The sequence below is a fragment of the Centroberyx affinis genome, unplaced genomic scaffold, assembly GCF_046629955.1.
Source record: "Centroberyx affinis isolate AG114_WGS23_722 - 3 ecotype Tasmania unplaced genomic scaffold, CSIRO-AGI_Caff_v1 ptg002935l_1, whole genome shotgun sequence".
NCBI classification, from domain to species: domain Eukaryota; kingdom Metazoa; phylum Chordata; class Actinopteri; order Beryciformes; family Berycidae; genus Centroberyx; species Centroberyx affinis.
This window is the reverse complement of record NW_027281054.1, coordinates 23,432-36,018: the sequence shown is the minus strand read 5'-3', so window position 1 is coordinate 36,018 and position 12,587 is coordinate 23,432. Positions and strand designations below refer to the sequence as shown.

Genomic DNA, 12,587 nt, shown 5'->3' with positions numbered 1-12,587 from the left:
GATCTCCTCTCCTCCCCTCAATAAGCAGACCTTCAAAGGAAACTGAGTTAGCTGGAGACCGCTTAAAAGAAATAACATAAGCTGCAGATGAGGCAAAAAAAAAAAAAAAAAAGCGAGTGAGGTAGGGGAGGGAGAGGAGGATAAAAAATTAGAGATGATGATTTTTATGAAGGCATTTAGATTTGTCCCTGGCAGTGAAGAACAGGAATTCCAGAGTGGGGATAGGGAGGCGTCTCTCTCTCTCTCTCTCTCTCTCTCATCTCTCTCTCTCATCTCTCTCTCTCATCTCTCTCTCTCTCTCTCTCTCTCTCTCTCTCTCTCTCTCTCTCTCTCTCTCTCTCTCTCTCTCTCCTCCACAAATAATTATAGATGATGTAGGGATGGGAGGCAAGCACAGGCTGAGGATTGGCTGGGCTCACACAGCAGTGGAACATCAAAGCCCCTGGCATTAACTGTTTCTATCCCCCAGAGTCACAGAGAGGCCCGCTTTGATGTTGAGAGAGAGATGGAGGAAGAGAGAGAGAGAGAGAAAGAAAGGGAGAGAGATGGACGACGAGAGAGAGAGAGATATGGAGGCAGAGCAGAAGACTACTGGGGAAGAAAAGGAGGAGGAATGAGGGAGGGGGCATACGCTGTTACCTAATGAGGGCAGTGTGTTGGGAGAGCTGGAGATGGATATGGAGGGAGGAGAAACCATCTGAAACTGGGTATTCCTCTTCTCTCTCCGCTCTCTGTGCTATTTCTGCTCACTTGAAGGGAGCAGAGTTGAACACAATTGAAATACGATCCTTTAGTGTCCATCAAGAATTCTTTTTTTTTTTCTTTTTTTTTTAATCTTTCATTCCATGGCCTTAGAGTAAAGAACCACAAGAGCAGAAGCGTACCTTACTCATTCAATGCTGGCATCCATACAAACGTTCACCCTTGGAAAAAGGTTGAGTGGGTTAAATGAAGATAAATCCAGGTTTAGCTGTCATGGAGCGATGAAGATAAAGTTGGCTTTTGTGGAACGTTCCATCACATCTTGACCTGCAGCCTCCTAAACTGGCTACTGTTAAGACACTGCCATGTAGGAGGATCTTTATAATACACCAGCTTATGTAACTTCGCCTATGGATTGAGGAATCACTACCCAAATAAAGACAAAACTCTGTCTATATTACAGCTGAGTGCTAGGCAACATTCTCTATATTCCCTTAGAGTAAATTTATTAAGATAACAGCTCACTGAGGATGACATTTTTAAATTTTTTGGGGCGGACGGGTCCCATTGATTTCCTTTTACCTGCCTTTTTTTCTTGATTTCTTTGTGTCTGTGAAATACCAAGACGTCTATTATTCATCACAAGTCATCTGGCGAGGAGATGAGAGGAGATGAGAGGAGAGTGGTCAGGTTTTTAGAGCACCTGCAGCTCAGTCACCTCACATCTGAGATGACTGATGGGCTTGCTGGCTGATACTGTGACTCTGGCTCTGGACGACAGCCCAGCTGGAAGTGTGTGTGTGTGTGTGTGTGTGTGTGTGTTTAAAACAGGAAGTGTGTGATGTAGCTGTCACTGCCCACTGCTGCGGAGCTCTTTGCTGCACAGTTAGGCTCCGGGAGTCATTTCATGACACACTCTCGCTCACACATTCTTTCTCCCTTTCTCGCTCTCTTTCTTTCTCCCTTTCTCTCACAGTTTTTTTTTTCCTCTATTCTCTATTTCTCTCCACTATGCGTGCAGTCTTAGCGCATTGGCACAGGCACAGTGAATGTGATCCCTCACCAGCCTGCTGCATTGCAGATAGAGATGATGAGCACACAGATTTGAATCCTCAGATTCAAACACAGTTGAAAGAGGGGAAAAAAATGATTCTTTTCAGCTCCAAGCTATTCCTCCTTGGTTCAGCAGTGGGATTAATGCCTCCACTGTCTCTGCTTTTAGCCCAGTTGGATGGCCAGCGCCCCCCATTCCCATCAGGGCCAAGCCTCCAGCATTCTCAGCTGCCATCTTCCCTCCATTTTGGGAAACCTGTGTGGCTCATTGTTGGTTCCACGGCTGGGGTGATTCAGTCAGTCAGCAACACACACACACACACACACACACACACAAACAGCCACACACATGCTTAGTACTTCAGTGAGCTAGAGCATTAACTGCAGCTGCACAGAAACCACTCTGATTTGAATCCAGGAAGGAGAGGACAAGATCAATGTTAAGACACCGGTGGGTCTTTCACCTGTGAAATGCTAGATGGGCTTTTGGACTGATTGGAGAGAGAGAGGATATCATTGGGAAGAAGCATGCCGTTTCCCACTCCTTGATGCATTTTGGGATCTCTGGACCTAACAGTATTTCAGGTATAGTCTCAGAGAAAAGGACATTCCTGGTCTCAATGTAGTAAAAGTTACTGATGGGCAAGTAATGTGCAGACTTCAAAAAATACCCAGAAAATGAATGTTACTCAGAAAAATGTACCCATGTAAACTAACTAGAGTAACGACAACTGCTGTAGTTACGTTTCACCTCCAGAAGCGTAAACTACCACCTCCTCTTTTCCTTTTTATCCCTCTCTCACTATCATTCTGCCCTCCATCAGTGTCTCCTCATTTTGCCTATTAAGACTGCATTAGCGGAGCTTAATGCTAACCGCATTTCCTGTTAAAGCATTTGTTGTCTTTTTTTTTTTTTTTTTTTTTTTTTAAAGTGACAACCAAAATGATCCCCGCCTCTCTCACTGAGGCCGTCTCCTCTTGATGTGGCGACCGGGGAACGACGGCTGGGCTTCCCCTGCCCATCAGGGAGCCGCAGACCTCCGGATGCTTAAATCCCTTAATCCTTCCTGGGCTGTATAGTCGGTAGTTCAAAGTTTTCTTTTCTTCCACTTCCCTCGCTGTCTAACCCAGCCACGGGGTTCAGGTGCGACAGAGAAGCGAGTCGGCCGCTCGCTCACACCGGCGGCGTCTAATCTCATTTAAGATTCGCTGGTCCCGCGCGCCGGCCCTGAAGACACAGCGTGGTGTGAACAAGCAACAGCCAGCGTCAGACGGCGCTCGCTCCATGAATAAGACATTTGTCTGCTGAGCTAATTAATCCTGAGAGGGGCCGGATGGCATCTGCCTCCTTGCCGCGTGACAGACATTGAGAGGAGGGAATTTTAGGACAGGAGCACGCGGGGCTGGCTTAGGAGTTAGCAAGTCTGCAAACTGCAGCCTGACAACTGCCTCGGGACACTGGCAGGAGACCGTGTGTGTGCATTGTGGGTTTGTGTGTGCGTGTGTGTCTATGTATATCTATGCTAACAATAATCTCTCTTTGTCCCCATCTCTCTTTTGTTTTTATTACCCTTCTCTTTCTGCTGATAAAATCTCTTATCTCTCTGTATCTCTCTCTCTTTCTGTCCCTTTCTCTCTCTCACTCACACACACACACACACACTCACACAACCACAGCTACCAGTTCGGCCCACCTGGAGGACCTGGCATACCTGGATGAGCAGAGACACACTCCATTACGCACCTCGCTGCGCATGCCCAGACAGAGCACCACCTGCGGGCCGGGCCGCTCCGGGCAGGACCTGAGAGGTAAGCAACGAGGCAGAGAGACAGAGGACACACACACACACACACACAAACACACACAACCTCCTTAGACTCAACTGTAGTCGTCCGGTTTGTCCTGTGTTCTTGTGTGTGTGAAAGAGAGAGCGAGAGAGACTTGGAGGAGGAGTGCAGAACATGCAGTTTGTCAGGTTGTCTCGCCGTTTGGCTTCACTGCACATTCTTCAAGTCTAGCACGCACCAAGCACCTCCATGACCGAGCAAATCCCCTCCGCCGGTCCACCAGGTCAAATGGCCTCATGTCACAACATTACGTGTCCCCTCGCCCCTCTTCCTCTGCCAGTTATCCAGTAATGAGCACCGTAATTGCAGCCCTCTGCCATCCAAGCGAACATAAATATGCGTCCCCGTGTGTTTTAAACACTTGTTAAAGACCCCACTTATCTGAGAGTGCGCTCTGCTGAACTGCGCTGTGATTCCCCTAGTCCAAGGCAGCCAGCTGCAGACAAACACAGAGACAATGATGGAAAGATAGAGAAAGGTAGGAAGAGGACAGAGAGATGGAGACAGACAGGAAGAGAAGAAAGAAAGAGGAGAGAGACAGAGAAGAAGAAGGAGAGCAAGTTGCTAGTGCCTCTCAGAGCTTCACTATTACTGCCAGAGCCACTCGTTTCAACCTTCCTCCTCTAAGGGCAGCCGAGTGTGTTTACAAGCCACCAGACTGCATCCTAGCATGCTTTCTGCCTCCTCGGATCAGTGTCACGGCCCCCCTGAGTGCACTGCTCCTGCGGTTTCACCGGGAGAGACAGAGGATGAGAGAGGGCGAGACAGGAAGTGGCGGCAGAGGGGAATTGGGTTTTTGCCTGCAGAGGGTATGAGGACAAAATTCCACTTTTTGTTTTTTTAATTGAGGTAATAGACTTATAGCTAGGGGATTGTTGAATAAAGGGTTGCTTGGTTGATTAATTGATTGATTTAACCAATAGTTGACTAACCAGATGAATGAATTACCAATTTATACTTATAAAAAATGATGAATGATGAAGATGACATGGCAAAATGCCTCTTGAGAATCCTTGTAGTAATTGATAATTCCAGATAATGCAATAATTGGTCAAAATGTAGTAATATGTCCCTCTAAATGGGTCAAAAATTAATAAATTGCCAGATAATGTCTAACATCCTCAGATTCATATTGTAATAAAATGTTACATGCTAAAGTAGTGGCCAGCTACATTATGAATATGAAGATGTTATTACATTATCTGGCACTTTATAACATTACCTGGTTTTATTAAATTTTCAACCCCTTTAGAAAGTAATTTTATTACATTTTGACAAGTTGTTATCCATCCATTATCCATCAGTTATTACATTATCAGCCTCAGAAAACTCAGAGCGTACATCACCGAAAGATAGTCTTGTTTTTTGTTTTGCGTGATAGACTGCTAGATCTAGAAGGATAGACTAGAGGAAGAGGAGACTGCTGGTTATGTGTTGGTCAGGTGGTAACCAGATGACAGAAGCAGCTCTCTGGTTGGTTTTGTTTCAGCTCCTTTTGATGCTGCCAGGGCCGTCAGGGGCCAGAGCAGCGGCGCTGTTTTTAAGGAGAGTGAGTCAGACGGTAATGGACCTTCTACTGCTGCCTGCCTGCCAGCCTGCCTGCCTCGAAGATTTACCACCCACCTTATCTATTCACTGCAAACTCTCTCACATATACAGTGCACACATATTTTCTCTCCCTTGTTTATCTTTAGTTTCTCTCGGTCTTTGTCTCTATCGCCCTCTGTCCCCCTCCCCCTCTTGTCTTTCTCCCTCAGTCTCAGTAACGCACAAACATACGCAGGACTGGCTTTGTGTTCGCTGATGATTACAGTTTTTTGGCTGCTGAAAAGGCTTTAAAGTCCAAAATTTTCATTGCTTCCGGATATACAGGCTGGCAGGGGACTGTAGCCTAAATAATGCCTCTGTAATTGATGACATTTAATCAGACATTCAAGTGTGGTCATGGGTAGATGAAAAACAGCCTATCCACAGGTCTACACGAATTAGAATTACTCTGCAAAGCTTACAGTAAACATAGGCTGAAGGAGCGCTGTCCTAGCCCAGAGCGTTAGATAACAGTCTAGATTGATGACAGCGCACAATCGTGTTTCTCAACAAAATAACTGCGATGAGTTTCGGATGATCATACAGGCTCTAGTCAAGGCCCACTACCTTATTCACCTTGTTTGAGGGCAGAGCCTTACTCTCCTCTGTGGCTTGAGCTGATTTCACCCTCAGCAGGCTTACAATCCATGAGAGAAATGTTTGTCAAAGATGCAAACATGACAAAACAATTTAGACGTTGAGATTTGGTCTGTAGGGCTCTATCTTTGGGTTCCTGCAGGACTTAGCATCTGATATAGGCATATTGACGTAATTGTTCCGTATTGCATGGCTGCAAGACATAAGTAATCTGATTATGAAAATAATACTTCACAGAAACTCTTATGCCAGCGAGGAAACGGTATTTGTTAAATGACAGTTTGCAGCCACAGGGGAGATGTGAACATATTGTAAAAAGATGAAATACGAGCCATAGGCGCAGCCTGCCTTTCATTGTTTTGCTTTCAGCCGATTGCGCAGAATACGCTACACTCTTTCTTTTTAAACCTTAATTATGCAAAATCATGTCGTAGCATATGCCTACTGTAGCCCTACATGCATTGTTAATAGATATGAGTGGAGTTTTAACTATTTGTCTGGAAAACTAAAATCTGACCAGACAGCTGAACCAGACAGAGTTTGTGCTGGGATTTGATTTTTCCTTCTGAGACACATACATACAGACAGATACACACACACACACACACACACTCCCCCATCAGGCACAGGAAGGTCCTTTACCTGACCTAAGATAACCATACGCCACATTCCCCAGGCCCCTTATAACGAATAGACTGATCCTCTAAACCTCCCCTCCTCCTCCTCCTCCTCCATCCCTCCCCCTCCTCTTCCTCTTCTCCCCTCTTCCTACCCTCCACTCCATCCCTGTTCCAACTCTACTTGCCTCCTCCACCCCCCCATTTCCTCCTCTTCCCCTCCCTTCTTCCCACCCACATCCCCACTTCCCATTGCTTCTGTCCTCCTCCTCCTCCTCCTCCTCCTCCTCCTCCTCCTCTTCTTCTCTCCCCTCTCAAGGCTGTTCAGCCGGTGTGAGTCATCCTCACCTGGTGAATAATTAAAACGTCTGAGACTCTCTCTCCGTCTGGCTGGGGGGAGTGGGAGGGGGGGGGGGGAGTGATACCTTGCTCAACCTCGCCTGAGGGGGAGTGTTATAGGCAGGATTATGAGCAACTGCCATCCCTCACACACACACACACACACATTACAGACAGACACGTTCTCTCTTTTGCTCTATCCCCCTCTGACTCTCTCTCTCTCTCTTTCTCTCACTCACACACACATATCCTCCAGTCCTGGAAACAACTCCCTCAGTCCCTGTTCACAACATGGCTGCCATGTTTTCCAGGAATACCTCTCACAGTGGAGCAGTAGTGGTTCTATGACGAAAAGGTTTAATGGTTCCTGCCATTTGGTAGATGTTGCCCGATGCGAGGGTATGTTTAGTAATTCCACAAGGAGAGGGAAGGAGCTTTACAGGCACGGCTGGCATTCAGTCACCCCCAAGATAATTGGATTAGCACCACTTAAAACAGGGTCTAGCTCTGGGTCTTTAGCCCGCACTTCTGCAGCCTTGTAAATGGCAGCATCGGGTGGTTTTGCATATCCCATTACCAGTGTTGCATCAGGCCCCATACATTCACAGCTTTACACCAATGAGAAGAATCTTTCATCAGTCCAAGAATTATGGAGAGAATAGAGAAGTTGCTTTCTGTCTCTCCCCGGCTCTCTCTCTGATCTGTGTGTGTGTGTGTGTTTGTGTGTGCTTGTTGTCTATTTGTTGAGTTAGCACTAAAATAATCTAGCCAAGGAATAAGGATGAAATGTCTTTTATTATATTGGCTACAGCAGGCATTATATTGCACTGTGCTTTGTGCAATAAAATGCAGTGCTGGCCATGTACTCAATATAAACTGAGAACAGCTTTTCACCCAATTCCAGGTATATCTGTCCTGGACTTTTTGCTGATAGCACATATTATGCTAAGTAAGAATATTCTCAGCATAATCATCCCATTTTTTTCCGTTCAGCTATTATAATTAGCATTCCTGGAAAAAAAAAATCATGCTTGCAACAGCACTTTGGACATGTGCTGAAAGAATACATTAAGCGCAATATCAACTCATTATGTAGCCGCCCTCTTAATCAGCACACTAAAGTCGAGTGCAGGAGAGACACAAAGCTCTTATGCAACACACACTCAGTCCTCCAAATATATTTTGCAATACTGTATCTTCACACAGTACAGGAATTTCTGCCGACACACACATAGGCTATGAACTCAGCCACCCTATCTTACCAGTCTACTGTATCACACACGTTTCCCAAAGCACTGACAGTCTGCCTATTGCTGATATGTCGCAGAGTGCGACCTGAACCACCGCACTGGATATCATTTGACCGGGAGCTATTTCTGTCCAGGGTTGTAAGCACACTGCAAGATTCTGATCATATTTAAGCCTACAGAAATGTAAAAGACTGAGGTGAAAATCCTGATTTCCCGTTTCCCCAAGAACTCCAAACTTGAGATTTATTGGTGCTGGGCCTAATTGCTCGATGATAACTTTAGGTGTGTACCCACCCTGTCTTACAGCCTGTCTTACATACAAAAGGCTAAGGAGTTAAGGCTGGAGCCAAGTCTCGGTGGTATCCCAAGCAGGGTCGAATTACTACTTGAACTGGATTCAATTACTGTTCTGGGGATTGATTGATCTTGCCTGGCGCAATGGAACCAATTAGGTTGTCCCAAAAGTGCAACCCGTTTCCCACCTTACCCTCCAGACAGCCCGAAGAATGCGCTCAATATAATTCAAAGGATTTCAATTAGTGATCGACCCTGGTCTGGCGGTTCCCCATTTTTTGATATCATGATGTGCTGATGCTATTTGCTGCTTCCTCTTTTTCATTGAGCTACACCTTGCCCCGTGCTCTAACATACTGCACACTGCTGCCAGATTCCATTCCTGTCCTCACTGCCTTTCTTTCCTCCCTCTCTCATTGCTCTCTCTCTCCTTTCACACTCACTGTCTCTGTCTCTCTCTCTCTCTCTCTCTCTCTCTCTCTCGCTTGTGTATTCTATTCGTCTCAGCTTCCGCTAATAACACCCATGCCTGGCAATCCCAGTCACGTAAGTTCCTTTAATTTTCATCCGGTGCATCTTGCAACATGTTCTGCTCACGGTCGCTTTTCAAGTCGGGGCGCTTTAGTCAAGTGACCCAAACACTTGCCAGCTGAGCGTTTGGATTATTCACGTGTAACACACATTCTGGATCGAGCGTAATTGCCAGCTGCTGATATAACGTTTAAAGAAATGACACACCAGATAGAAGAGAGAGCATGTTTTTTCTCTCAAAGCTTTCAGTTTGATTGAAAATGAGGCCCATGAGATGACACCCAGAAGCAGAAGACTAAATTTTACACTGAATTTATCACACGTCTTCAGAAGTTCATACCAGATTCATTTTACCCTCATTAGTTTTTAATGTTCCACATGTTCTGCTGAAAAGATGCCCAACCTCTGGAGGAATTTAGAATTTTTAGGAATGACTCCCCCTAGTGAGTAAAATCAACAGTCGTCAGTGGCTATGGAACGTATTCGCTCCCTTGCCTTTTTGCACATTTTGTTGTGCTACAATTATTTTTTTCAAAATACATTAATTTGGGATTTTTGTCGTAAAATCTGGTCTAAGTTATCTTTTCTATCAAAGTGGACCGGCAATTAAAGAAATTTATTGGAAGTAAAAAAATCCAAAAACATTAAAATCTAGTTTGTAAAAGTATTCACCCCCTTTACTCACTAAATTGTCTCACTAGAAAAACAACTGTGCAGTATTATGCAACCTATATTATTCTAACTTCACCTTTAGCCTGTTTTTAGGGTGTAGTTTGCTACAGTATGGTTTACTGTACTGTACTGTACTGTACTGTACTGTATTGTACTTTGTCACTTATGGATGCCTTTTGATTCCAGTTCAGGGCATAAGTAAACAGGCTGCACTTTCCCGTAGATTTTTCTGAACAAACATCATAATAAAAACTCTTTGGAGTTGTAAACTTTCACGTAAATTCACATATATTTATTTAATTGCCTCTCCACTTCAGAAAAGAATGCTTTTTTGCAGATTTTACACCAGTAATCCTACATAAATGTGTTTAAATGTGCAACGGGTCAGGGATGGTGAATTATATTACATATACTGTACATAAACGCTATATTCATAGTTTCTATTAACTGTCCAATTTGCAAACACACTTTTCTTATTAAAACACACATTTATTGATGTGTGTTTCTGTAGTTATTATGTATGTATGTATTCATGCATGGATATGTGGGTGTGTATGTATGTGCATACATATGGGTTTAATCATGTATGTATACATCCATGACTAGGTGTGTATATGTAAGTGAAGGGGCTTGTTGATCACATAACTCGCATCATTTCAATTTCCAGATGCAGTAATTGGTAAGAGGAAGGGGGGAGATGACAATTTACACCACATAAATGTACATAAATGTGACATAACTGTGATATTGATAACCGACTCTCCCTTGTTGTGACGCGGCAGTGCGTTTTGCACCCTATCGGCCTCAAGACATCGCCCTCAAGCCTTTGCTGTTCGAGGTGCCCAGCATCACCATGGACTCCGTCTTTACCGGCCGCGACTGGCTCTTCCAGGAGATCGACGCCCAGCTCAACAGCTCCAACGCCAGCACCAACCGCGGCGTGGTGGTGGTGGGCAACATCGGCTTCGGCAAGACCGCCATCATCTCCCGCCTGGTGGCGCTCAGCTGCCACGGCACCCGCATGAGACAGATCGCCTCCGACAGCCCCCAGGCCTCTCCCAAACGTAGGCATCAACTCATATGTATACGTGTCTGTGTGTGTGTGTGTGTGTGTCTGTGTGTGTGTGTGTGTGGAGACTGTGCACCAGGTTCCCATGTCATTAATGTACTCCTGGGGTGTGGGGTGCAGGATTAGAATGTGATTGATTAGGCCTCATTTTGCTTGCTGTGGTATCAGACATGAGATCTCAGAATGGATTGGCAGTATGTGTGTGTGTGTGTGTGTGTGTGTTCAAATGAGTGTTAATTATTTGTTTGACATAAGCCTTTTCTTATTACTTCCTTCCTTGATTTGATGTATTTCCTGTTGAAACAGGATGTTGGGGCAGGGCTTAATGTAGTTTGAGATCATTCAAAAGTCTAAACCAATGGAATATGAGTCAGGGAGAGAAAGGCAGTTTTATTTGATGTAAAGGGCGGAGGGGTGCGTTTGTTTCAAAAATCTGCAATGCTTTTATCGGTTGAAATTTTATTTATGCCTCCTGGTACACGATTAAGTCACCATTACAGATTTTCTGTTTTCCAAGAAGTAAAAGTAATGAGATTTGGATAGAATGCCATTTTTGTGGCATAAATTGTCGAATAGGTATATGGTATGATAGTTACAAAGAGTTGAAAAGGCAAAAAAGTCATTTTTTCATTTCAGTGTGACTTTTAAGTTTTTCCTGTTCATTAAAGTGAATTCTTAATGTAGACTCTATTCTAAGATCTAAGATCTAAGATCAGTATATTAGTTCTGAGGGCAACAGTGCGTAAGATGGACTCAGACACATGATAGAGCTGTCAGTGAGTGTGCTGCGTTGTGTCCAGATGGAGAGGGGCTCCCCCTCACCCAGCCCCAGCCCTCGCACGGCACCCTGGGAGGAGGCAGCTGTCCCGGGACCCCTGAGATGAGGCGACGTCAAGAAGAAGCCATGAGGAGGCTGGCATCTCAGGTACCAGTTACACACACACACACACACACACACACACACACACACATACACACACACTTCCGTTCCAGCTGTCTAGAATGGTGCCTTTGAGTGACTAATAACACTTTAATCTTCCAAAAGAAAGTAAGTGGAACATGTGCGTACAGTAGATGGACTGATGTGCCCATTAAAATGTCCAAATACTCTATTATGGTTCATTGGTGTCCCTGCTGTGCACTATCTAGGTCTAGGGCTTGTTTTACAACTGCAAAAGATATATATTATTTTAGTCAGTGGCTCTAGCAGTAAGAGTGCTTGCTGTAGTGATTTTAATATGAAATTTCCAGCTCTCATGCCACTGCGATACATTACTAGAAGTTAAGTAGACGCACACATGAGCCACTTATGACCATATCTACCTCCCCACACCTCCACCCCTCCTTTTTCTATCACAACTGTGTAGAATAAAAAAAATCATACTCACTGAATATTGTCTAGGTTCAGAGCAGAAACAAACAGAATGTAGCTGGATCATTTTAAATAATCATTGTGCTAAAAAAATAGGCAATTTCTTTTCCGACACTCCATTTGCACACTGCTGTACTCTAAGTCGTCTCTTCCCCTGTCGTTCTTTTCATTATAGAAGAGCACGGCATACTTTGTTTCTTGAGAGGAAAACTTATTTTAGGACTTAAAAAGGTATTTTTTCAGGTATCAAGTATAATAATAAATGTGCCAGTGTTTGTTGTTTGATGTGAAATCGTCAGGCCTCTGTCTGTCGGTAATTGAAAAATGAAAAGATAATTTTGAATGGCTTCTTTTACGGCTTAGTTTTTTCAATTAGTGACGACGCGGGTGGCAGGAGAGCTTATGATATGTTCTTTTGAAAATATCTCCCCGGAAGATGGGCGCAGACACGGGCGCAGACCCGGGTTGTGTCAGGAATTATGATACGGTTACACGCGTTTGAAACTCTACCTCAAAGAGTCGTAGTTTGACGCCACCCACAAGTTATCCTCGACTCACACGAGGCTCGCTCATTAGGTGGTACGCTTCAAAACGGGTTCAGATAAATTGGGATTTTTTCACCTTTTTAGAGCACTGAAAGTTTTTTGCAGCTCTTT

General features: G+C 44.5%; 1 protein-coding gene across 1 annotated transcript in view; it reads left to right on the top strand.

The window, feature by feature from the left end:
- Positions 1-12,587, top strand: part of LOC139658637 (protein TANC2-like) — a 68,968-nt gene that overhangs the window by 33,601 nt on the left and 22,780 nt on the right. The window contains exons 6-8 of the mRNA XM_071536778.1: positions 3,433-3,564; positions 10,273-10,554; positions 11,360-11,484. Coding sequence (XP_071392879.1) covers positions 3,433-3,564; positions 10,273-10,554; positions 11,360-11,484 — 539 coding nt within the window. The remainder of the gene's footprint in view (positions 1-3,432; positions 3,565-10,272; positions 10,555-11,359; positions 11,485-12,587) is intronic.